Source organism: Vulpes lagopus, chromosome 5 (assembly GCF_018345385.1).
Source record: "Vulpes lagopus strain Blue_001 chromosome 5, ASM1834538v1, whole genome shotgun sequence".
Taxonomy (NCBI): Eukaryota; Metazoa; Chordata; class Mammalia; order Carnivora; family Canidae; genus Vulpes; species Vulpes lagopus.
This window is the reverse complement of record NC_054828.1, coordinates 19,208,915-19,236,459: the sequence shown is the minus strand read 5'-3', so window position 1 is coordinate 19,236,459 and position 27,545 is coordinate 19,208,915. Positions and strand designations below refer to the sequence as shown.

The 27,545-nt window shown below is 39.6% G+C and overlaps 1 protein-coding gene across 1 annotated transcript in view; it reads left to right on the top strand.

The window, feature by feature from the left end:
* The first annotated feature begins 16,715 nt into the window (after positions 1-16,715).
* Positions 16,716-27,545, top strand: part of LIMS1 (LIM zinc finger domain containing 1) — a 148,522-nt gene continuing 137,692 nt past the window's right edge. Inside the window, exon 1 of the mRNA XM_041754660.1 lies at positions 16,716-16,924. Coding sequence (XP_041610594.1) covers positions 16,893-16,924 — 32 coding nt within the window. The 5' untranslated portion in view covers positions 16,716-16,892. The remainder of the gene's footprint in view (positions 16,925-27,545) is intronic.

The window sequence follows — 27,545 nt, the reverse complement described above, 5'->3', positions numbered from 1 at the left end:
AATACTATTTTTTTTCAAGTTTTATAAAAAGGCAGAATTTTGTTTTACTATTTTTTTAAAGCTATGTTGTTATCACAAAGAACACTTCATTTTTGTTTTGGGGGAAGGGCATAGGTCACTAATAGAATATCTCCAAAGCTAGATTGATAACAAGGGGAAAAACACCTTTCCCTTCTAGTTTTGAGAAACTTCCTCTTGGCTCCCAGGAGGAGGGATTCCTTGATGTTGACACACGTGAGCCACCTTGGTGGTGTGGAAAAACTAAAAATCATTTTTTTATGTCCTCTTCTCCCTCTCTGCCTTCAACATAGACTTGACTCCCTTAAACCCAGAGACCTGTTGGAACCTGACCCCAAGAAGTGGTTCCCAGTATGTCAGGCAATCTGGACTTTACAGTGTCACCACTGAGATGGTGTCCCTCAAAAGAGTTCCTTTTTTTTAGCTTGTGGATCTTCAGATTGATAATTCTGCCATTTTCATTTCATTTCCTGAAAGTCAGGGTCGACTTGTGAAAAGTTGTTAAACAACATGCTAAATGTGAGCTGTCAACCATCACTCTAAACTTTCCCTGTTCAGAGCATCACATGAAGACTTCATTGGGTTTTATAGTGGCTTTCTGTTTTTGGTAGTCCATTGAAGAAGGGAGTTTGAAAGTTGTTGTATACTGTTAACGATCCTCCGCCCATGTCCTGCCTGAAATACCATGATTGTTTATGACAAGTATCTTTAATAAAGTTGGATACAGTTTGAAAAAAATAAAAAATAAAATAAATAAATAAATCATATGCTAATCTTAATAGATGCAGCAAAGGCATTTGACAAAATTTAACACTGATTTATGATAAAAACTCTAAACAAAATAGGTATACAGGGAATTTACCTCAACATGACAAAGACCATATATGACAAGCCCTTAACTGACATCATCCTCAATGGTGAAAAGCTAAGAGCCTTTTCTCTAAGATCAGGAATAAGACAAGGATGCCTGCTCTTACCAGTTTTATTCAACAGTACTGAAAGTCCTAGCCACAGCAATTACGTGATAAATAGAAATAAAACACATCCAAACTGGAAAGAAAGAAGTAAAACTGTCACTATTTGCGAATGACATAATATTATATATAGAAAACCCTAAAGACTCCACCAAAAAACTAATGTACAAATTCAGTGAAATTGCAGGATATAAAATCAATATACAAAAACCTATTTTGTTTTTATTCACTAATAGCAAACTATCAGAACGAGAAATTATGGAAAAAGTCTTAGTTAGAATTACATTATAAAGAATAAAATACCTAGGAATAGATTTAACCAAAGAAATGAAAGACCTGTACACTTAAAGCTATAAGACATTGATGAAAGAAATTGAAGAAGATATAAATAAGTGGAAAGACATTCCATGTTCATAGATCGGGGGAACACATTAGATTCCCAGAAATAAGTCAATGAGCTCCTTGACATCAGTCTTGGTGATGATTTTTAAAATCTGACACCAAAAGCAAAGATCACAAAAGCAAAAATAAACAGTTGGGACTATCTCAAATTCAAAGGCTTCTTCACAGCAAGGGAACCTATCAACAGAGTGAAAAGGCAACCTATTAATGAGGTTGCAAATCATGTATCTGATAAAAGGCTAATATTCAAAATTTATAGTACCTTATACTACTTGATAGCAAATAAGCAAGCAACACAATTTTCAAATGGGCAAAAGATCTAAATAGACATTTTTCCAAAGAAGACATACAAATGGCCAACAGGTACAGGAAAAGATGTACAACATCACTAATCAACAGGGAAATGCAAATCAAAACTACAACGAGATATCACCTCACACCAGTTAGAATGCTATTACCAAAGAGACAAGAAACAAGTGTTAGAGAGAATGGGAGCCTTTGTGCACTGTTGGTAGGAATGCAAATTGGTGCAGCCCTTGTGGAAAACAGCCTGAAGGTTTCTCAAAAAATTAAAAGTAGAATTCCCATATGATCCAGCAATTTCACTTCTGAGTATTTAGCTGAAGAAAATGAAAACACTAATCCAATGATATGTGCACCCTCATGTTAATTGCAGCATTAAATCCAATAGCCAAGATATGGAACCAACCTAAATCCCTTTTAAAGGATGAATAGATTTAAAAAACTGTGATAGGGATGCCCGGGTGGCTCAGCGGTTGAGCGTCAGCCTTCGGCTCAGGTTGTGATCCCGAGGTCCTGGGATTGAGTCCTGCATTGGGCTCCCCTCAGGGAGCCTGCTTCTCCCTCTGCTTATGTCTCTGCCTCTCTCTCTGTGTCTCTCATGAATAAATAAATAAAATCTTTAAATAAATAAATAAATAAATAAATAAATAACTGTGATACATATACACAATGAAATATTATTCAGCCATAGAAAAGAATGAGATCTTGTATTTTGTGACAACGTGGACAGAAACTGAAGGCATGATGCTAAGTGAAATAAGTCAGACAGTGGAAGACAAATACTGTATGATCTCAGTTATATGTGGAATTAAAAACAAAACAAAACAAATCAAGCTCATAGACACAGAGAATGGCTTGGGGGTTACCATAGGCAACCTATTTTAGAAAGGTTTATTAATTTTTTATAGAAACTATCAAGTTTATTATTACTGTAAATAAAACAATCTCTAGTTATTCCTGGGATATGTAAATGCTTTATTTTTAATGTTTATTTTCAATTGAGTATCTTGCTGAAATTTTATAAGAATGCTAATTTTCAAATTAATCACATCATCTGCAAGTGGTTATATTTTTTCTCCTTTCCCAAAGTTATGCTTCCTCAGTGGATTCCTTAATTTTATTTCTCACCTGAAGCATGTATATAGTGCTTCATAGTTAATTTGTTATTGATTTCATATTCCTTTAAGCATACCATAGTAAGTTTTACCAGGGATATAAATTGAATTATAACATTTTTAGGTATTTAGTAAATGACTGTATGGCTTTCCTCCTTTACAAATAGAATAAAATATATTTTTCTTATTAGAAAGCCAAACTTGTATTTCTAGAATGAATGCTAGCCTACTTGGTCATGGATTAATGTTCCAGTGATATACATGTCGTATTGCTTTGTTCATAATTCTTCAAGATTTTTCAATCTATTTAATTCTTTCCTACCTTTTTATTTTTTTAATTCATTCATGAGAGACACAGAGAGAGAGAGAGGCAGAGACACAGGCAGAGAGAGAAGCAGGCTCCATGAAGGGAGCCCAATGTGGGACTCGATCCCGGGACTCCGGAAACACGCCCGGGGCCAAAGGCAGGCGCTCAACCGCTGGGCCACCCAGGCGTCCCTTTCCTACCTTCTTTGACAAGTTTTGGTACTGGGTTCACACTAACTGTATAAAATGAATTAGGATACTTTTTCTACATTCTGGAACAGTTTACATGGCTTTAAATATTTCTTCCTTGAAATGTTAAAACAATTATCCTATAAAACACCTGGACTTGATTCTGCTTCACAAATAGCATATTTTCTTATATTCTTTTGAAGAGACCAAAAGTTTCATGAAAATTTCTCCCAGTTTCTGGAAATGAGATTATATATTGACAGAGCATAATGATGAAATTCTGTGCTTAGGACAATATTCCTTTTCTTTATTCTGTTCTAAGTCCCACCACTTTCACCTCACACAGGCCTGTGGCTACTTCACTCATCTTTGCTATAGCAAGAGTGTTGGGACTAGCAAATTTTTGTTTATTTTTTCAGCTGAAAAAAATTTTAATGTGATACTTATACACGTTGGTAACAATTAAATTATTTTTGAAAAAGTAAAATAGAAAAAATAAAAATTCTCTAAAGTACTTCATGAGCAGCAAAATTAAATCATCAGTGTTTGTGAATCTAGGATATATAGAAAGGCTATAGTATGAAGGTGGTAGTTAAAAATTCTCTAAAAGGAGAAATTTCTAATATATTAGGAAGAGTGGGTGTAGAGGGGATTCAAAAAAAAAAAAAAGAAAAGAAAAGAAGGAATGACGACATCCTCTAACCCTGTTCCCACATAAGCACCAATTTTATTCCAAATAATCTCATAATTTTACAATGCTTTTACAAAAACTAACTCCAGTATCAATTCTGGAAATGCCATCTTGTACATTACTAAGAACTACCTTAGTTGAGCTAAAACACTCCAACATTCCATAGCTTTTACAGATCTAATTTAAAAGTTCTTTGGGATCCTTGGGTGGCGCAGCGGTTTGGCGCCTGCCTTTGGCCCAGGGCGCGATCCTGGAGACCCGGGATCGAGTCCCACGTTGGGCTCCCGGTGCATGGAGCCTGCTTCTCCCTCTGCCTGTGTCTCTGCCTCTCTCTCTCTCTCTGTGACTATCATAAATAAATAATAAAAAAAAATTTAAAAAAAAAGTTCTTTAAAAATGCACTCTGAAAATTATAGAACGCTGGTGAAAGAAGTTGAAGAGGACACAAGAAATGGGAACACATTCCATGCTCATGGATTGGAAGAACAAACATTGTTAAAATGTCTGTACTATCCAAAGCAATCTACACATTCAATGCAATCTCTATCAATATGCCACCAGCATTTTTCAAATCAAACAATCCTAAATAATCCTAAAACTTGTTTGGAACAACAAAAGACCCTGACCAGCCAAAGCACTCTTGAAATCAAGGCTGGAGGCATCACAATTCTGGATTTCAAGGTGTATTACAAAGTTATGATCAAGACTGTATGGTACTAGCATAAAAACAGAGACATAGATCAATGGAACAGAATAGAGAACCCAGAAATGGGCCCTCAACTCTATGGTCACCTCATCTTCAACAAAGCAGGAATGAATACTCAATGGAAAAATGACAGTCTTTTCAATAAATGGTGCGGGGGAAACTGGACAGCTACATGCAGAAGAATGACACTGGACCACGTTCTTACACCATACATAAAAGTAAATTCAAAATGGATAAAAGACCTAAATGTGAGACAGGAAACCATCAAAATTCTAGAGGAGAAAACCAGCTTGACTTCGGTCACAGCAACTTCTTACTAGACACATCTCTAGAGGTAAGGGAAACAACAGCAAAAAATGAACTATTGGGATTTCATCAAGATAAAAAGCTTCCGCAAAGGAAACAATCAACAAAACTAAAAGGTACCTATGGAATGGAAGAAGATATTTGCAAATGATGTATCTGATAAAGGGTTAGTATCCAAGATTGATAAAGAAGTTATCAAACTCAATACCTCAGAAACAAATAATCCAGTTAAAAAATGGGCAGAAGACATGAATAGACACTTTTCTGAAGAAGACATCTATGTGGCTAATAGACACATGGAAAGATGCTTAACATCACTCATCATCAAGGAAATAAAACCAAAACCATGATGAGACACCACCTCACACCTGTCAGAATGGCTAAAATTAATGACACAGGAAACAACAAATGTTGGAGAGGATGCAAAGAAAGGGGAACCTTTTACACTGTTGGTGGGAATGCAAACTGGAACAAGCATTCTGAAAAACAGGATGCAAGTTCCTCAGAAAGTGAAAAATAGAAATACCCTATCACCCAGCAAGTGCACTTCTAGATATTTACCCAAAGGATACAAAAATAGTGATTCAAAGGAGTACATGCACCCCAATATTTATAGCAGCATTTTTAACAATAGCCAAACTATGGAAAGAGCCCAAATGTCTATACTTTTTCAACCATTTTCCTAATAACCAGTCGGTAATTTCATTTTTATATATATATATATGTTTTTATTGAAGTTCGATTTGCCAACATCTAGTATAACACCCAGTGTTCATCCCATCAAGTGCCCTCCTCAGTGCCCGTCATCCAGTCACCCCATCCCTCTGCCCACCTCCCCTTCCACTACCCCTTGTTCGTTTCCCAGAGTTAGGAGTCTCTCATGTTTTGTCACCCTCTCTAATTTTTCCCCACTCAGTTCCCCTCCTCTCCTCTATAATCCCTTTCACTATTTCTTATATTCCCTGTATGAGTGAAACCATATAATGACTGTCCTGCTCCAATTGGCGTATTTAACTCAGCATAATACCCTCTAGTTCCACCCATGTCGAAGCAAAAGGTGGGTATTCGTCCTTTCTAATGGGTGAGTAATACTCCATTGTATATATAAACCACATCTTCTTTATCCATTTATCTGTTGATGGACATTGAGGCTCCTCCCACAGTTTGGCTATTGTGGACATTGCTGCTATAAAAACTGGGGTACAGGCGTCCCAGCGTTTTGCTGCATCTGTATCTTTGGGCTAAATCCCCAGTAGTGCAATTGCTGGGTCATAGGGTAGCTCTATTTTTAACTCTTTGAGGAACCTCCACACAGTTTTCCAGAGTGGCTGCACCAGTTCACATTCCCACGAACAGTGCAAGAGGCTTCCCCTTTCTCCACATCCTCTCCAACATTTGTTGTTTCCTGTCTTGTTAATCTTCACCATTCTCACTGGTGTGAGATGGTATCTCATTGTGGTTTTGGTTTGTATCTCCCTGATGACAAATGATGCAGAGCATTTTCTCACGTGCTTGTTGGCCATGTGTATGTCTTATTTGGTGAAATTTCTGTTCATGTCTTCTGCCCATTTCATGATTGGATTGTTTCTTTGCTAATAAGTTCTTTATAGATCTTGGATACTAGCCCTTTATCTGATATGTTAGTTAGTAATTACATTATCTATCAGTTAGAATAACATCTGAAACACATTTATCTCCCTGTCTCCATATGTTTACCTCTTGAAAGAGATTATCAAATAACCTACGTAACCACCCACTTAATACAAAAGGACTCACATCTCTGTGGTTTTAAAGCTTTACTTGAAGACCTGCTTGCACATCAGCTGTTCCCAACCCTCCTGCAGGGGCTTTGTTTCAACTCTTATCTCTGGCTAAAATGCACATAAGCTATAACACACAGCAGGAATAGGGTACAGTTGCATGTTGGGACTGCATAAAAAAAATCCATGAATTAAAACCCAAGACCCAGTTAAACCTAAATAACGTTACTGCAGCTTCATGGCAGCACAGGTAAACTAAAACAGCTCTTCCTGAGAATTTACAGACTATAAATTAAGACAACCATGGTACAGTCAGTCTGCAAGCAAAGGAAGACGATGAATTGATAAGTTTAATTGATACCAGTCCAAAATCTGCTGAGTTGAGGTTAGAGTTTGACAATAACTTACTATGGTGAGGAATTGTGTGCTAGGCACCAAGCAGATCATATGGGCCTTCTATCACACATCTACAGATAATTTTACGATGTATTATACTTACTATTCAAATATACTGAGGCCTGATAACATACCTAAGTTCATGACCATGCAAATCACAGGTGAGGGGAAAGGAGGGGCTGGGGCAGAGGAGCTGAACTAAAACCAAAATTTTACTGTTATAACATGAGATGAGACAAGTGTTTAATCTGCCTCCAAAGAAACACTAGACTATACCAGGATCAGGAAAATAAAGCTTAAGATCTATGTCCTTTATTTATAATTTAAAAACTGGTTATACCCATGTTTGCTCAGGGGAAAGAAGAGGAAATATAAAAAGAAAGCCCTTGGTTCTTACAATGAAATCCAAATTGCCATATGTTATGTGTCATAACAAGCCCATAATTGTTTCCTAATATAAAACCAGTTACCAACATCATTTTAAATCTCTTCTGTCTGCTTCATTCTCATTCCCAAAATTCATTTCAGTACATCTGCAGATATAATTTTAGTATCTTTTTTCATTTTCACCTGTGGCATCACAGAGTATCAGTGTGCAGTAATTTACTCTGACTACCACCTTAAATCATTCTTAGTTTTATATACTCTGTGTTACCTAAAATTCATTTAGCAGCAATGAATTAAAGAACCAGGATATCCTTAGTTGGACACTCTGATTCTCATCTGTCACTGAGTATGTATTATAGGTATGCAGTAATAATTGATGAATCTCACTTTTCTACGTTTATTGGAAATTGTAACTTAATAAACAAAGTTGAACCAGTACAGAATTTAGAAAGGCCTAAATCATCACAGTAAGATGTCCTCATTAACAAAATCTTAGTATGAAAAAATTCATACTTGACTTTGGAAAGCTTCTTCATAATAGTACTGAACTTTCCCACTGTTTAAAGATCAAGCTTAGGGATTTGAAGCAGTACAGAGCAAGTATGAAAAAACAAAGTCTTGCTACAGGCTTCCAGGTAAGGCTACAAGGAATCTGCAAAAGCAAATCGCTAGTGCTTTACCGTTAGGGAGTAGCTAAAAAGAAAAAAAAAATTAAACTAGAAATATGTGGTGTATTTGTAAATATTGATTTAGATTTTCATCCTTTCATACTTAAACTTTGGGACAACAACATCATCATTTGAAAAATAAAAATCGGGATCCCTGGGTGGCGCAGCGGTTTGGCGCCTGCCTTTGGCCCAGGGCACGATCCTGGAGACCCGGGATCGAATCCCACGTCGGGCTCCCGGTGCATGGAGCCTGCTTCTCCCTCTGCCTGTGTCTCTGCCTCTCTCTCTCTCTCTCTTTCTCTCTCTCTCTCTCTCTGTGACTATCATAAAATAAAAAAAAAAATATTTATAAAAAAAAAAAAAGAAAAATAAAAATCTCCACTGGTCCTTATTAAACAAGGCAAAACAAAGATAATATTTTCCCTAATATCAAACATCCACTAGGTAGTATTTAGCAGAAATCCCATGTTTGAAAGAATGCGGGGAGGTCATTTCTTCAAGAAGTTCATAACAATAGGCTGAGGTTAAATAATTAGCAATGGGAAATTTTGTTGGGGCAGCAATTTTTTAACACTAAATATAGAATTTTATTTAAAAGATCAAGTGTTGGCAAGGATGCAGAGAAAAAGGAACCCTCTTGTACTGTTGGTGGGAAGGAAAATTGGTGCAGCCACCGTGGAAAACAGTATGGAGGTCCCTTAAAAATAGAACCACCATATGATCTAGTAATTCCACTACTGAGTATGTACCCAAAGGAAATAAAAAACCTAATTCAAAGAGATGTATGTACCCTTATGTTTATTGCAGCATTATGTACAAAGCCAAGATCAAAGCAACCCATGTAGCCATCAATAGGCGAATGGATAAAGCAGATGTGAGATAGATAAATAGATAACATGGGCAGCCCCGGTGGCCCAGCGGTTTAGCGCCGCCTTCCGCCCAAGGCGTGATATTGGAGACCTGGGATGAGTCCCACGTCCCGCTCCCTGCATGGAGCCTGCTTCTCCCTCTGCCTGTGTCTCTGCCTCTCTCTCCCCCTGTGCCTCTCATGAATAAATAAAACAAAATCTTTAAAATAAATAAATGAATGAATAACACAATGGAATTGTGTGTGTACACACACACACACACTGGAATATTACTCAGCCATAAAAAAAATGGGATGTTGTCATTCGTAGCAACCTAGATACACCTAAAGAATATACCATATGATTTCACTCATATGTGGTCTTAAGAAATAAAGAAAAAAGGCACAAAGAAACAAACAAAACACAGACTCTTAAATTCAGAGAACAAACAGGTGGATGCCAGAGGGGAGGTGGGTCGGGGAGTGGTGAGATAGATAAAGGGAATGAAGAGGTACAAATTTATATTTATAAAATAAGTAAGTGGGCAGTCCCGGTGGCTCAGCGGTTTAGCGCTGCCTTCGGCCCAGGGTGTGATCCTGGAGATCTGGGATCGAGGCCCGCATAGGGCTCCCTGCGTGGTGCCTGCTTCTCCCTCTGCCTATGTCTCTGCCTCTCTCTGTGTGTGTCTCTATGAATAAATAAATGAAATATTTTAAAAAATAGTTTCTTCTAAAAAAATAAAATAAGTCACAGAGATGAAAAGTAAAATATAGGGAATAGTCAATAAAATTGTAATAATGTGGTTTGGTGACAGATGGTGGCTACACTTATCATGTTGAGCACTGAGTAATGTGTAGAATTGTTGATTCATTATGTTCTCCACCTGAAACTAACAGAACACTAGTAATTATACTGCAATAAAAAATTTTAAAATATATCATTTGGGTGTTAACTACAATTTACACAATCAATGGACAGAAAATAACTTTCTACTCATAAAAGCAAAAGGGTAACTAACAGAACACTTGTAATTATACTGCAATAAAAAATTTAAAAATATATCATTTGGGTGTTAACTACAATTTACACAATCAATGGACAGAAAATAACTTTCTACTCATAAAAGCAAAAGGGTAAGAGATTCATAAAAGAAAAGACTGAAAGATTTTATCAAATAAAAATTTTAAATGTCTATGTAAAGAAAAAAATTTAAACTTAAAAGGCAAAAACTCTAAAAACCAAACAAGCAAAACAAATGGGAAATGCCAAACTTGGGGCAGGGTGGTGGTGAAGAAATTCCCTTGTAATACACTAAAAATATGATAGCTTTGTATTCACCATTCTTTCTGAATCCTTAAGTACAGCTTGAAAGACTATGTCTTTACTAAGCAAAATAAACTCTTCAATAATGAAACCAATAAAATTCACACTAGTTAAGCCAGGGGAATGTTGTGATATAGAAAATGAAAGGGTTGTGATAATAAAAAATGAAATGAAAGCAATGGAGCATGAGGACAATAATCACTTGTCCTCTGCATGTTACCATGTAGCAAAAAAGTAGGAGGAAAACACATAATCCTTTCCCCACAGCAGTCTAACCCAAGAGTGGACTAAACTTAGTTCACCTAGTCATGTGCATGTCTGTCTATGTGTGTGGGCATGTGTGTGTTTGTATATGTGTGTGCATCTCCGTTACAGAATCTTCCTAAAGAATGAAATATAATCTACAAATAGCATTAAAATGTATTGATTGAAATTTGAAGCAGCTTCATTAAACACTTAATTGTACGCAGGTCTCTTGTTCAGATCTTGAGACATACAGCTCATGTCAACTCTGAACAAGAAAAGTCAACTATTGTATGTTAACAGAATTGAAATCAATGGGTAAGAAACAATCATAAGTCACTACCATGAGGGTTATTAACATACTTACAATATACAATATCATGTTTTCAGTCTAAAAGCCTAAAAACCACATAATAAAGTTATGATGGTTGTTTGTACAGTCGATCCTTGAACAACACAAGTTTGAACTGTGCAGGTCCACTTTTATGTGCATTTTTAAACAAATTCACTAAAGTACTGTAAGTGTGTTTTCTCTTCCTTATAATTTTCTTAATGACATTTTCTTTTCTTTAGCCTACTTTATTCTAAAAATACAGCATAGGATACATATACAACAAATATATTAATTGACTATGTTATTGGTAAGGCTTCTGTTCAACAATAGGCTGTTAGGAGTTAAATTTAGAGGGAGTCAAAAGTTATTTTCAGATTTTCACCTGTGTGGGAGGTCAGTGCCCCTAACCCTCGCATTTTCAAGAGTCAACTGTAGTTCTAAAAATTCTGAAACAACATTCAATTAACAAATTGATTTCAACTATATATAAAAGAAGATAATACACCACAAATTGGGTTTATACTAGGTATGCAAGATAGTTTAATATTAGAAAATCCAGAAGTATAAGTTATTACATTAACAGATAAAAAAGAAAATAGGCACTTAACCAAATTCAACATATATTAACATAAAGTCTTAGTAAATTAAAGATAGGAGAAAAAAATCTTATACAGAGAAAGAATGTGTATGAAAAATGAGGCACAAACATCATCCTAACTGGGCACTATTAGAATCATTCATTTTAAAATCAGAAATGATGCTCACTTTATTTCATGTGGCATTGAAAGCCCTAGATAGTAGAAGAAAGTAAGAGGAAGAAAATACAAGAATAAGATCTAGAAAAGAAAAAATAAAATTTATTATTTACAGCTGATGTGATGGTTAACATTAAAACACACAAAAAGCTATGGCTCAATATTAGAAAAAATAGAAGCACCTGGGAAGCTGTCTGATCATAAGATTCATATATTTTTAAAAGTCAATTGTACTTTCATTGTACTATCAGCAAACAATCGGAAGATACTATTGTAAATCAGAGAATACCAAATACTAGGAATAAATGTAATAAATGCAACATCCCTAGAAAGAAAGTCACAAAACTCACTAAAATATATTTTAAAGACTTAAGTAAATAGAAAGAACAGATTCATGAGTAGAGAAACTCAGCATCACAAGATGTCAGTTCTTTCCAAATTAATCTATAGATTCAAAGCAATTACAACCAAAATGTAATAGGATTTCTATGGCACCTCATAAAATGATTGCAAAATGCACATAGGACAGGAAAAGGCAATAGCGAGGGCACTTCTGAAGAAGAAAATCAAGAACCAGGGACTTACCCTAACAAATATCAACAATTATATAAAACTAATTAAGAGGGGTTGCAAAGATAGATAAATTAACTAACAGACTAGGATAATGAGCCCAGAATATAATGAGCCCCACATATATATGTAACTTTGGTATCACAGTGTATAAATCCCAGCTCTAAAACTGAGATATGCTATGCAGTAGAATATTATTCAGCCTTAACAAGGAAATAAGTTCTAACACATTCTACAACATGGATGGACCTTTAGGATATTATTATGCTAAATGAAATAAGCCAGTCACTAAAGGACAGATGCTGGGGGCACTGGCATTGTGGGTAGAGCAAGCAACTCTTTTTTGTAAAGATTTTATTTATTTGTTCATGAGAGGCACACAGACAGAGGCAGAGGGAGAAGCAGGCTCCCAGGGAACCTAATGTGGGACTCAATCCCGGGACCCTGGGATCACCACCTGAGCCAAAGGCAATTGCTCAACTATTGAGGCACCCAGGTGCCCCAAGCATGTAACTCTTGATCTTGGGCCCATGTTCATGAGTTCAGGCCCCATGTTGGGGATAGAACTTACATGAAAGAAGAAAGAAAGAAAGTAGGAAGGATGGAAGGACAGAAAGAAAGACAATTGTATGATTCTACTTATATGTACCTAGAATGACCAAATTCATACACATAGAAAGCAGTATGGTGGTTGATAATCCACAATTTTGGGACAAATAAATGCCCTTTTCCTTGCCATCTTATTATATAGTTATCTGTTGGAAGTTAATGAAGGTGGAAAAAAAGAAAAACTGTATTAAATGTTTATTGTGAACACAACCTTCAAAATGCTTGCAAAAATGTGATTCGTGTATGTGTGTATATATACCTACATATAATACATGAACTTACAAATACCAAATTTCATTTTGAAAACAGTAATGACAGAATAGAAATGAATGCAACAGTCATGGGAACATCTGTGTTTTCATCCTGGGAAGCTGTAGAAACATGAGCAATAAGAAATTTAATTTAGCATTCAAGACCTACAGATAATATTTTTTCCATGTCTTTGTGACAGACACTGGTCAGCTATGAAAGTAGTCTCCCCAGACAGTACATTCCACAGAACAGTAACTATGACAAAAATGAATTACTACTTTAAAACGACCAATCAGAATCCAAGAAGAAGGCACAGTTTTTAGATAAGTATCCTGAAATGATGGCAAGATTAATTGATCACGAACTATAGCATGTTGGAAGCAAACTACTGCATAAAGAAATCTGCCTTATGTAATACAAGCATAACAACAATTAAACAGGCAATTGTGATCCCCTTTTTAAAGATGAAGTAAAAGATGAATTATTGAATTGTATACATGCAACAAATAAGTGCTTGTTCAAAAAGAAGTGGGAGGTGAAAGTTGACAGATGAGAAATCAAGACAAATGAAGGCTTTACATTTTTTTGATGTTTATTTTTTCTCCAAAAATCAATACACATAATTTTCTGAAAAACAAATGTAGAAAAACTTCACATAAACCATTACTCAAGCAAAACACAATTTCTAAGCATTTTAACCTACTTATAAACCACACACCATATATAAAATGTCTAAGTTATTCCATACGATTAATCATATTACATATTTTCTCATTGATACAGTCTTACAAAAAATTTTTGATGAATATGTAATAGTCCATTAAGGAAATATAGATTGTGTGTGTGTTCCCTCCTCACTCCTAATCCCCAGTCCTTCTACAGATCCAATTCCTGTTATGTTTCTTGTATATCTTATCATTCCAGATATTTGTACATATACAAATGGGTGAGTGTGTGTTATGATAGCATACTAAACCAACTTGTCTCCCTTGCTTTATTTCCTTACTTAAAATATTTCATAGAGTTAATTATTATTACATATCATCTACCTTATTTTTATTTTGTAAATTGAGGTAAAACATACATGACATAAAATTTGCCATCTTAACGTTTTTTATTTATTTATTTTTAAGATTTTTAATTTATTTATTCATGAAGGACAGAGAGAGAGAGAGAGAGAGAGAGAGAGGCAGAGACACAGGCAGAGGGAGAAGCAGGCTCCACGCAGGGAGCCCGACGTGGGACTCAATCCCAGTTCTCCAGGATCACGCCCTGGACTGAAGGCGGCGCTAAACCGCTGAGCCACTGGGGCTGCCCATAACATTTAAAAAAAAAAAAAATTCTTGGAAGACACAGACAGAGGGAGAAGCAGGATCCTTACAGGGAGCCGGATGTGGGGCTCAAACCCCAACCCCAGGATCACACCCTGAACTGAAGGTAGACGTGTAACTGCTGAGCCAACCAGGCATCCCACCAACTTAATCATTTTATTTTATTTTATTTTTTTAATTTTTTATTTATTTATGATAGTCACAGAGAGAGAGAGAGAGGCAGAGACACAGGCAGAGGGAGAAGCAGGCTCCATGCACCGGGAGCCCGATGTGGGATTCGATCCCGGGTCTCCAGGATCGCGCCCTGGGCCAAAGGCAGGCGCCAAACCGCTGCGCCACCCAGGGATCCCCAACTTAATCATTTTAAAGTGTGTAGTTCAGTAGGTTAAATAGATTCATGTTGTTGTGCAACCAACCTCCAGAACTTTTTCATCTTACAAAATTGAAATGTTATACCGATTAGTCAATAATTCTCCCATTTCCCTCTCCCAACCCCTGCCATCCACCATTATTCTATTCTCTGTTTCTATAAATTTGAGCACCCTAGGGACTCCAAAAAAGTGGACTCATTCATACAATATTTGTCTTCTAGTGTCTGCTTATTTCCCTTAGCATGATGTTCTCAAGGTTCATTCATGTTGTATCATGTGTCAGAATTTTCTTACTTTTTACAACTAATACTTCATTGTATGTATATGCCCATTTTGTTTATCCATTCATCCTTCAATGGCATCTGGGTTGTTTCCACCTTTTGACTATTGTGGATAATGGTATGAACATTATGATCCTGCTTTAAATTCTCTTAAATTCTCTGGGTATATATACCCAGAAGTGGGATTGCTGGATCATATAATACTTCTATTTTCAATTTTTTGATAAACTATCATACTGTTTTCCACCGTGGCCACACCATTTTATATTCCCAGCAACAGTGCACAGGTTGCTAACTTCGGCATATTCCCACCCATACTTGTTGAGGGCAGCCACCCTAATGGGGGTGAGGTGGTGCCTTACTGTGGTTTTGATTTGCATTTCCTAAATGATGAGTAGTATAAAGTAACGTTTCATAAACTTGTTAGCTATTTTTATATATATATGTATTTTAAATTTTTATTTATGATAGTCACAGAGAGAGAGAGAGAGAGAGAAGCAGAGACACAGGCAGAGGGAGAAGCAGGCTCCATGCACGGGGAGCCCGACGTGGGATTCGATCCCGGGTCTCCAGGATCGCGCCCTGGGCCAAAGGCAGGCGCCAAACCGCTGCGCCACCCAGGGATCCCGTGTTAGCTATTTTTAAAAAAGATTTTATTTATTTATTCATGAGAGACAGAGAGGCAGAGACACGGGCAGAGGGAGAAGCAGGCTCCCCGGGGGAGCCTCACACAGGACCGGACCCCAGGGCCCGGGGCCACGCCCTGAGCGGAGGGCAGATGCTCCGCCGCTGGGCACCGGGCGCCAGGGAGAGTAAGCCCGGCCGCGCGATCTGCGGCTCTGAGCTCGTTATGCGTGTGCTCAGTCCCTGGCCGACTTCAGGGTCGGCTGGACATGGTGGGCAGAGAACGAGACTCGGTACGGGAAGGAGCAGGCGGGAGGAGGCCGCAGCGCGGACCGCCGCACGTCCCCATCCGCCAGCCCGCGACACCCTCCGCCCCCCAGGCCGCTCGGGGCCGGCGGTGGCCGCGCAGACCAGGACCCCCCGAGTGCACGCGCCGGCCCCACTGTCTCACTAGTCCCAGGCCCGCCCACCCAGACGCCGGGGACAGCTCTGCAGCCCGTCGCCGACCAAGCCCAGCGGTGTCTCCGAGAAGGAAACAGCCGCCCGCCTCCCGACCCCGCCGGCCGACGCCGCCTCCGAGAGCCGCGGCACAGCCCCGTCGGCGCGCGCCCGCCCGGAGCGCCGGCTTCCCGCGAGACCTCCCGCTCCGGCCCCGCCCGCGGCCCCGCCCCCCTACGGTGTCCGGCGCGTGCCTGGTGAGGGGACCCGGAGGGGGCGGGGCCAGACGGGGATTGGGCGGTGCCGGGGCGGGCCGGCGCGGGGGGCAGGGCCGAGGACCGGCCGGAGGTGAGGCGACGCCGGGGGAACCGGGCCAGGAGGTGAACCGGGCCGGACGTGGGCGGGGCCTGGGGCGGGGCCGGGGCGGGGCCTAGGCCGGGCTCCCGCTTTGGCGGCCCCCCCGCGCCCCCCCGCGTCGCCCCGTCCCGCGTGCGCCCCCGCGCGGCGCGCCCAGCCGTTTGCGGGCGGAGGGCTGGAGGCGGTGGCGGCCTCCCCGCCCCGTGCCCGCCTCCCCTTCCTGCGAGCGGCCCGCCCGCCAGCCAGCCCGCCGCCGGCCGCAGCGCGACGGAGGAGGCGGCGGTCCGAGCGGCCCCGGCAGCCGGCGCGCGGAGGGACGACGGCCGACTGCGGAGATGCTGGGCGTGGCGGCGGGAATGACCAACAGGTAAGGGCCGGGCCCCGCCGGACTGCGCTGCGCGCGGCACCGCCACGTCGGCGGCGGACCGACCGCCGGGCTCCCCGCGGCCCCGGCTCCGCGCTGGGCGGGCGGCCTGCGTCCCCGCGCGCCGGCCCCAGCCCCTCGCGCACCGCGGCGGCGCCTGCAGGCCCGGCCGCGCCGCCCCGCTCCCGCGCTCCCCCGCTCCCCCGGGCGCTCCGGCCGGCCTGGGGCGGGGGGCGGGGGGGCGGCGGTCAGAGGTCCCGCGGGGGCTGGGGCTGGGGCTGGGGGCTGGGGGCGGCCCCGACCCCTGGGCGCCCCTCCACACGTGTCTGCGGACCTGGGACCGCAGTGTGACCTGTGCACACCCCAGCCGCTCTCAGCGCTCTGAAAAATAAAGAACTTTCTGCTTCTGATGCTGATGCCTGTAGGTACTTACTGGATCACAAGTGAAAACCCAGGCATTTAACGTACCTTATTCAGTAAAGAAACAGCGAATCCATGATACGTTGTTTGCAGACATAATACATTTTTATGAAAGTAGTAGTTCCCTAGACAACAAGTAGTGCGACGAGTGGTGTGTTCCTTTACATTTTGCAAATCTTTTAAATGTCTGGCATAGTAGAAGAACAACCAGGATTTCCTAAATGCTCTGCACTCTGTTGGCCATGTGTTTTGGCTAAACTGTGAAGAAAATCTGATCTTACACAAATACCTCGTTGGGGATGGGGGAAATGTTTTTAAAAGCTTTTGCAGATAATTGTGGATACACCCAAACTGGGTAAATGGTAGTTTCTTAGAGATTCGTTTGGATTTGGAATCTGAAGCTTTATCAGGTAGTGAACTTTTCACACTGTAACTAGACCAAAATTCTTTGGTCTGTCTTGCAGTTTGAATGGACTTGTTACCCACTGTAACATCATATGTTTGTCATTTGGAAAATATCATTCGTAGACTTAGGCAGATCTTCCAAATGCTGACGCATTTCATTACACAATACTGCTAGATAATATTTGTTAACATTACCACTGATTGCATTAGAAACGTGTTAAGTATTGAGAACCTCTCAAACTAGAGGCAGTGGGAACAAATTTTCTACCATTCTGAATTTCACTTGAAAGTTTGATTTGTGTTATTGGCAGGAAACTACTGTCAATTGCTTCCCCGCAAACTGAGGGACTCATTTTATTTGAGTTTCAAGAAATGCCTGCAAAACAAAAGTCTAAAAATGAGGGCAGCCCCGGTGGCTCAGAGCTTTAGCGCCGCCTTCAGCCCAGGGCGTGATCCTGGAGACCCCGGATCGAGTCCCACGTCGGGCTCCCTGCATGGAGCCTGCTTCTCTCTCTGCTTGTCTCTGCCTCTCTCTCTGTGTCTCTATAAATGAATAAATAAAATCTTTTTTAAAAAGTCTAAAAATGATAGTCTATCATTAATAAGTAAAATGGTATACCGCGAAGAAAGCATTTGGTTCACCTCATCGCTCAGGGATGCGTGCTTTTCCTGCAGACAGCTATCTTACTTTGGTATGCAGCAGGACCCCCTCTTCATCACAAGTAGCAAGAAGGTCAGCGGTCAAGATTTAATAACATTAATAATTTGTACCACTTCATCAAGGCTGCTTTTTCCGTTTTTGAAAAATGTATTGAATATTAAGTCGATAGAAAATTAAAAATATATATGATATAAAGAATAACGATATAGTGGATACACAGTATAGAGAATATAAACTGTTCCTTTTAAGACCCTTGAACACCTCCCAGATCTAGTGTCTGTCCTTTATCCCTCCTCTTCCCATCCTGAATTTGCTGTTAGTGTGATCCTTTCCTTTCCTTTTTTTTTTTTTTTTTTTTGGTATTAAGCACCTTCATGCTGTTGGATGACAATTTTCACCATCCATCCATCTCTGAAATTCTTTTCGCCTTGCAAAACCAAAACTCTGTACCCATTAAACAACAACTTTCTGTTCCTCCCTCCCTGCCAGCCACTGGGTAATTCCTATTCTGTATTCTGTCTCTGATTTTGACTGTTCCAGGTACCTCACATAAATGGAATCAATCACACAGTACTTGTCTCTTTGTGATTGTCTTATTGCATTCACTTAGCACAATGTACTCAAAGTTCATGTAGTAGCATGTCAGAATTCCCTTTTTAGAGCTGAATAATATTCCATTGTATGTATATACCAGTCATTTTTTTTAAAATCTATTCATCCTTTGATGGTTACTTGGATTGCTTCTGTGTTTAAGCTACTGTAAGCTACTGTGAATAATTCTGCTATGAACATGACTATGCATTCTTTAATTGAAATTTTTGATAGATTCACCTGCAGTTATAAGAAATAATTCAGAGAGATCCAGTGTATCCTTTACCCAGCTTCCCCCAATGATAATATTTTGTAGTGTAATATCACAACCATGTTGCCGGTAGTAATAAAATCCATCAGTCTTACTCACATTTTCCAATTTTACTTGTTGTCATCTGTGTGTGTGTATTTCTGTGTAATTTTATCACAAGTAGTTAGTGCATGTATTATCACCGCAATCAAAATATAGAATGGTGAGTTCCAGCACCACAAGGATCCCTCATGTTGCCATGTTATACCACACCCACCTCCACGTTTTCTTCCTCCCTCTTAAAGCCTGGAAACCACTCATCTGTTCAACACTTCTAAAATTTTGTCATTTCAAAATTTATATAAGTAGAATCATACATATGTAACCTTTTGGGACTGCCTTTTTAAAAATGCAGCTTAATTCCCTGGACATGTATCTGAGTTGTACATATTGTAGTTCCTTGTCGTAGCTGAGTAATACTCTATGCTATGAGTATGGGATAGTCTGTTTGCCAGTTGAAGGACATTTGGGCTGTTTCCAGGTTTGGGCTATTAATAATAAAACTACCATGAATGTTGGTGGGCAGATTTTTATGTAGATACAAGTTTTCCTTTCCTTTGGATAAATGTCCAAGTGTGCAATTTATGAGTTGTATGGTAATTTCATGTTTCACTTTCTAAGAAACTGATTAACTGTTCTAAAGTGGCTGTACCATTTTCCAAAGATGTTTGAAAGAGAAGTTAGCATTCTTTACCTGCAGGTCCATGGAAGTGAAGAATTCAGTCCCACCACCAAGCTGCCAGCAGTTATACCCCTTTGCTTTTTGTTAATCACTGAAAATGTCACTACAGTGGAAAAGGCTTACAGCAACTTTTCTGGAACTTCTTAGTATTGTTATCAAAAGAGTTTGATCTCCCAAACCTCCTGTAAAAGTCTTGGAGGTACCCCCACCACCCCTATTTCCTCCAGAGTTTTGAGACCACATTTGGAGAACCACTGTTTATGACATAATCCTAAATGATGAGGGAAGTGGATATTTGGTATATTTTTAAAAGAATATATAGAAAGATTTCTCTTAAAATTTATACTAAAGGCTTTTTGTTCTGTGTGCTTTCTAGTTTGGGGGAGTTTTACTGGGATTTACTAAGACTTGAAGAACCACATTGGAAAAAGCAGTTTTCTGCCCTTAGGGATTTTCCTGACAAGATAGGCAGTGTTGTTATGAAAAGGGAAAATGTCATGGCAGTGAGCGTCTTCCTAAAACTTCAGTGATCTATGCCTGTTTGTATGGGTGAGGACGTTGGGCTCTTCATTTTTAAGAAACTAATGAAAATTAGGTGGTGGAAAGATAACCTTCAGTTCTGGTGGTTCCATGCCCTATAAGCTTAGAGAAAACAATCTGTTAGGACTGCTGTCTTCATTTTTTTTAGTATTTTATTTATTTATTTACTTATTCATGAGAGACAGAGAGAGAGAGAGGCAGAGACACAGGCAGAGGGAGAAGCAGGGTCCATGCAAGGAGCTCTATGTGGTACTCGATCCTGGGACTCCGGAATCACACCCTGAGCCAAAGGCACACGCTCAACCGCTGAGCCACCCAGGCGTCCCGCTGTCTTGTGCTTTTCATCCCTTTGACTAATTTATTTTCGAAGTGGAAGTTTGCACCCCTAAATCTCCTTCATCTCTTTTGCCCTTGTTCCCTGTCCTCCACCACCAGTTTGTTCTCTGTGTTTATGAGTCTGCTTCTGTTTTGTTTGTTCGTTTTTGGTTTTTAAATTCCATGTATTATCGTTCCCATCCCTTTCCTCTGTGGTGGCCCCTTGAACCATCTTTTCTCTTGCCAAATGTGAGTACAGCACTTGAACTTTCCTTTCTTCCTAGAGAGGGCCTTTCTGCCGCTCCCCTGGGTCAGAGAAACTCCCAACAGCTAAGCATATCCTGTAATGGGAGAGCAAAGCTTTGCTCTGAGAATCTCTATTTTTAATAGTGTTGTGTTTGTTCTTCAGATAATCATTTAAATACACCCCGGTGTAGGTCATGTTCTTAGTTAGGGTTGCACTTAAATAGAAGGCAAACATCTCAGGCCATTTGTCGATTTTACATTTCTCGTAATTACGCCTTAAGTTGTGGTTTCCCACCCACAGGAATATCATCTACATTACCTGCTGAACTGTTGTTCATGTTGTCTTCCAAAAACTTCGATAAAATACTTGAGAAGCAAAGGCTGCTCTCCCTGCTGCCACACACTATGCATTCTGCCCCCACGGTGCTTTTATCCCCCTCATACCAATATCATCTTTTCTCTTATTTGATCTCATCAGACATTTCCACATTGAAGCTCACTGGCAGGAGAGGAAGAAACATTTTCCAGCATTTTTTTTCATATTGGAACATATTTTGGAATTTGATGAATCCACAGGGACATATAACTTAGGGGTTGGGAAGTTACAGATAAATCAGGCTCCGAATAGTGTGTTCTGTGTGGGGTAGGAATAAGAGTGCTAGAAATTGAGTTTGAACACTGAGAGATGTGTTGGAGGTGGGAGACACCTGAAGTCTAGAGTCTTATCAGGATGTCTGAGGGACAGGTGTGATCAAGTGAGACAAAGGGTTTAAAATGTTTATATGCATGCACAGTCTCTGTACAAATATGGAATCATAGTCCTGTTCTACAGTTGATTTTTTTTAGGATTTTAAAAAATTGCGGTAAAATACACACTGCAAAATGTACCATCTTAATCATTTTTCAGTGTGCATTCAGTGGCATTAAGTACATTCACATTGCTGTGCAGCCATTGCCACTCTCCATCTCCAGAACTTTCTCATCATCCCAAACTGAACTTCCAGGTGATTGAACAATGTTTACTTATATTTCTGGCAATTTTTTTTTTTTGGTAATTATTTTTTTAACTTAATAAGCTATCTTACAGGTTTTCCTTTGAGGCATATCTAGACCTACCATAAGTTTTTAACTTTAGGTTTAATGGCTGTATAGTAGTTCAGAATACACATGTGATATGACTTATATAACTAGTCCTTGGTTGGACATTTTGGGGCCAGTTTTTTGTTATTAAGAAGTCCTATGAATATCCGTGCCAGTATTCTATAGGAGATCCCTGAGTGCAGAGTGGGTATGTGCATGGATGGTTGGGCCCATGTTCTAATCCCAGCTCTGTCCCTTCATGTCTCTATGGCCTTACCTGGTCAACCTCTTTAAGGCTAATCATCTTAATTTATAAAGTAATACCATCTTTCTCAGAGAGTTGTTGTGAGAAGTAAATATGAAGGCCAATATAAACTGTTAATAATCGTTGCCCCTGGAGAGGGTGTCTAGGAATCTAAGGAGTTTAGGAATCTAGAACGAGAGGGAAATTTTCTTACTGTATACCTTTTTGTACTGTTTTGATTTTTTTAAACCACATGTGCATGTAAAATTTTTTAAAGAATCTGACATTATGCCAGAAACATAGTAGATGCTCAGTTAATGGTAACTGTAGTTGTTGGTATAGATTTTTCCTGTCATCCTGGTTCTTTTTTCGGAGCTTACAACTTCTACTTCACTATTAATGGCACTGATACAGTCACTTGTTATTTCTTCCTTTCCTTCACTCTCTATACCCACATTTTTGCTGAGTTCATACCTTAGAATTTTCTTTGAATCCATATTTCTTTTTTTCATTCCTTTCTTCTTTTTCACCTTCATTCTGGTTATCTTTTAAGTGAATGTAAGATAACAATAGTAACACTGGGAAAGACAAAATTCTGTGTGTGTTCTTGTTTGTCATTTAAATGTTGATAAAGAACAGATTCTTTTAAAGATGTTATGGGATTTGTGGTAGGGTTTTTGTAGCATACGCTCTCTGTTAGCATATACTGAAGAGATAGTTACAGTAACATGAAGATTAAGAATTTTTCCTAGCATTTAAAAAATGGATTCATATGTGAAAAAGTTGAAATCTACTAAACTAGTGTACTCAATACTTTCGTGGATCCACTGTACTGTCCAGTAAGATGTTCCTTTATTTTGTAAGTCCGGAGTTGCATAGAGAGGTAATTTTTATTTACCTCTATTCAAGGCCACAAAGTGAGTTAATAGTAGGGTTAGGACTAGAGCCCAAACTTTGAAGGTAGTATGGCGTCCTCTCTGCTGTACTATGCTAGTTTGTTCTGTTACTTCATTCAAATTGCACTGTTATAGTTTATTACATATATATTTTATCTTACCATCTATATTGTAAGTGCCTTGAGGGTTGAGACTTTGATATTTCTGAGCCCCATTAACATATTGGTTCTAGAAATGTCTGAATGAATTATTAAATGTTGCCTTAGAATTGTTCTATTACAAAGGTCCTAGATGTCACTCTCTTTCAAGTGGATTCCTTTTGGGAAATGTGTTCTTGGGGACATGGCATTCGTAGGCACACATGATGGTGATTTTGTTTCTTCATTCCCAGAGAATTGGGGCTTCTTGTCCTCCTTCCCCCACATGGCACCGTCTGAGAGATTCCTTCCTATGGCAGACTTCTTTACTGATGCATCAGTTAAGTGAAATATATACCACCTGCTTATACAGATTGTAAATTATTTCTCATTGGCAAATGTTGGAGTTGTTGGTTTTGTTTTTGTGTGTTTGTTTTTTATTTTAAAGTTGGGCACATTGCTATCCCATATGGAATCTGCTTTACTAATATAGCATGGAAGAGAGGGTGTGGGTAATTGCTGCCTCTGCCACAGCTTGTTGCCCTCCTTCTCAATGCAGTAGATTCCACAGGTTTTTAATGTAAAATTTTTTTTCAAAGATTTTATTTATTGGGACGCCTGGGTGGCTCAGCAGTTGAGCGTCTGCCTTTGGCTCAGGGTGTGATTCCCCCATCTGGGATCAAGTCCCATATTGGGCTCCCGGTAGGGAGCCTGCTTCTCCCTCTACCTGTGTCTCTGCCTTTCTCTGTCTCTCATCGTAAAAAAAAAATATTTTATTTATTTATTTTAGAGAGACAGAGACAGCGAGAGAGAACATAAGCAGGGAGGAGAGAGAGAAGCAGGCTGCCCCCTGAGCAGGGAACCCAACATCGGGCTTGATCCCAGGAATCTGGGATCACAACCCGAACTTAAGGTAGATGCTTCACCTCCTAAACTAGCCAGATGCCTCTACACAGATTTTTTAATGTGCAGGGCACAGTGCAGGTGCAACTGTAATGACCAACAAGGCAGATAAAACGGGTCCTAGATCATCTAGGTATCTGTTTGCCTCTACTACCATTCATGTTGGCTCCAGATTTTCCTAAAGCACCACTTCAGTCACATTACTCCATTTTTCAAAATGTTAACAGGACTTCTTACTGCCTATCAAATAAAGTCCATAGCCTAGAGCCTAAAGTTGAAGGCTCTTTGTGCTCTGGCCCCGCCTGTCTGGATAGCTTTGTCACACACAGTTCCCTTTGTCTGTGTTGCCGTTAAACTCTTACCTACTTGCCATTTTCTGAAAACCTTTGGTGTTTCCTGTTTCTGTGTCTTTGCTCATGCTGTTCTTTTGGGCCAGAAAATCATCTTCTCCTGTATCTTCTTGGCACTTGTGGCAGAACTGCCACTTCTCCCATGAAATAACACATTTCTGGAACTTTATCGAGCCCTCCTTGTGTGCTTAGGGAGTTAGGGATTTGGAGCTTGTATCTGCTCTCCCAAAGCATTTTCGCTTTTTTTTTTTTTTGGTAGTTAGGGGCTTCTGTTTTATGTCATAGTTGTTTGTGTATATGTCTAATCTTTTCGGCCAAATTGTAATCTCTGAAAGTAAGGGAACGTCTTAATCAAAATTCATTAAATGTCCAAAGAAAAACAAACTAGATTTAAATGAACTGTATTTTTCCTTTTATTCCTTCATTTGTTCGTGAATTGAAAAGTTCAGAGCTGATTCTGCTTAGTGCCTGTGACATTGTTTGAATAAAGTCACCAAACTGAGTAAGGCAAGATAGCTTTCACATTTGGTTTAACTTAACAGTGTAATGTATACTAGTGGCAGAGACCCAGCACCCGCGGAACATTAGGAAGAGATTCAAATGCTGTTTAGTCATCCTTGTTTAGATTATTTCATCTCATTGCCAGGCCACTCTTTGAAAGCTTTCTTAGTGATAACTGCCTTTATTAATTACCTACTTGACAAAAGGTCCTTTAAAGGTATTAAACATCTGCATAACAGATCTTACCTTCACAGCCACACCATGAAGTAGTGTGTTTAATGCCCATTTTACAGATGAGGGAACTAAGTTAAAGAGGTAAAGAACTCACCAAGTCACACATTAGTGACAGCGCTGGCATTCACACTGTCTGTACCCACAGAGGCATGTGTCTCTTCCATTCACTTCATTGTTCAGTAGGTCAGAGCTCTCTAGTTCTTTGCCGAGATTTCATGCATGCCAACTAGCCTATCCAGTTTTATTCCCCACTACTCTTTCTTTACATCATCTTATTGCCAGCCATACCACAGTATTTATTTCTGAACTTGGTTTTTCCTTTTTTGTGGGGTAGAGGGTTCTAAGTCTTGTGCCCAAGGCCCAGCTTAAACTCTTTTGTCTTGAAGATGGCTTCCCTGGCTGCTTCTACCTCTTGTTTGTTTTTTCTTTCTTGGCCTCTTAGAGAACATACTAGATAAGAAGAAACTCTTTACTTAAATTTAGTGTATAGGTACTTGTGTGCAACACACAAATGTCTGCTATTTTAATTTTGAACTCTTGGCCATGCCTGCATGTACTAAAGTAGTATTTACAAATTTGGGGGCATAGTTCCAGTTCAGTGTGCATTCATTATGTATACTGTGCTGTGGGCTCTGGAGCATATAATTATAATATAGTGAGGGATCACACTTTGTCTATCTTGTATTGTAGCTGCTTATGTACAAGTACTATAGTAGAAGTTTTAAAAAGTCTTTTAGAAGTTTAAAGGAGTAAATGATCATTTGTTACCAGATATTTTAGGTTTGTTGTTATTTATTTAAGATGTTAGGATCAGTCAGATTTGGCCGAGCTCTCCAAGGAGGCAGAGACGTATTGGTCATGGCAGTGTTCAACCAGAGGCTGGTTTATTTGTAACATTGTAGGGGAGATTCATTAATCCAGTATAGCAGTACCCTCAGAACATGGGCTGCAGACCATCAACAGCATGGGGTTCATACTAGCTGCAGATTATTCATACTATTCCCATACTTGTTGGGGGAAAAAATGTCATGAAATCTGTAGTTTTAAATTTTCTATTATGGAGAATTTTAGACATATGTGAAAAATAGACTAATATATCCCCACATGCTACCACTCAGCTTCAGTAATTAATAACTGATGGTAAATCTTTGATTGAGGACCAGTCAAAAATCTCTTTTTTCTTTCCTATGTCATATCATAAAGATTTTAATATATATCATTAAAAAATAAGGGCTTTTCTAAAAACAAATTCTAAATGTAAATACAACATCATTATCACATCTGAAAAAGATTACTAACAACTCCTTCATATCATCAACTACACAGTTAATGTTCAGCTTTCGATTTATTTCGATCATCCATTTCATTTTATAGTTTTTCTGAATTGAGATCTAAGTAAAGTTTGCATGTTTGATAAGTTGGTAAATTTGTTAGTCTCTGTTGTTCATCAGGTCCCAGCAGCATGGTTTTCTTTTTGCCTTATATATTCTAATCTTAGAGTTGAAGAATCTGGCAGTCTGGACATGCCAACAGGTGCAGACCAAAAAGCCACAACCAAGGAATGCTTTCTCTAGCCAAGGACCAGGTGAGAGACAGTCTAACAAGACATAAAACATTTAGACAGTACATGTTTTACTCCAACCAAACACCCAGGAAAAAGTGTGTTCACATCCCTCCGTATGCCAGCACAGGCCAAGTGGGGAGCCTAGACTTGCATCCTCATCAGGCTGAAACTTGACACTCCAGCATCCCTGTCATGGTGGGGTCAGCAGAGGCCAAGTAGGGAATCAGGACTTTCATCCTCACCAGCTGGTAATTACTGCCTGTCTGCTCCCCCCCCCACCCCCCACCCCCACCATTATCACAGTGTCAGTACAAACACACCCACCATTAATGAGGAGTGTATGTCTTGTGTGTCAGCAGAGGCCAGCTGAGGAACCCATACTTCTACCTCTATCTGGCAGTAATGAGGGAGCTCCCTTGTTAGAGTGATTTCAGAGAAAACCAGTTTCGTAACATAATAAAAATATCCATGTTTTATTAGGAAATCACTTGTCATATCAAGAACCTCTTAAAGTGAAGGAAAAAAAAACAATAAAATAGATCTTA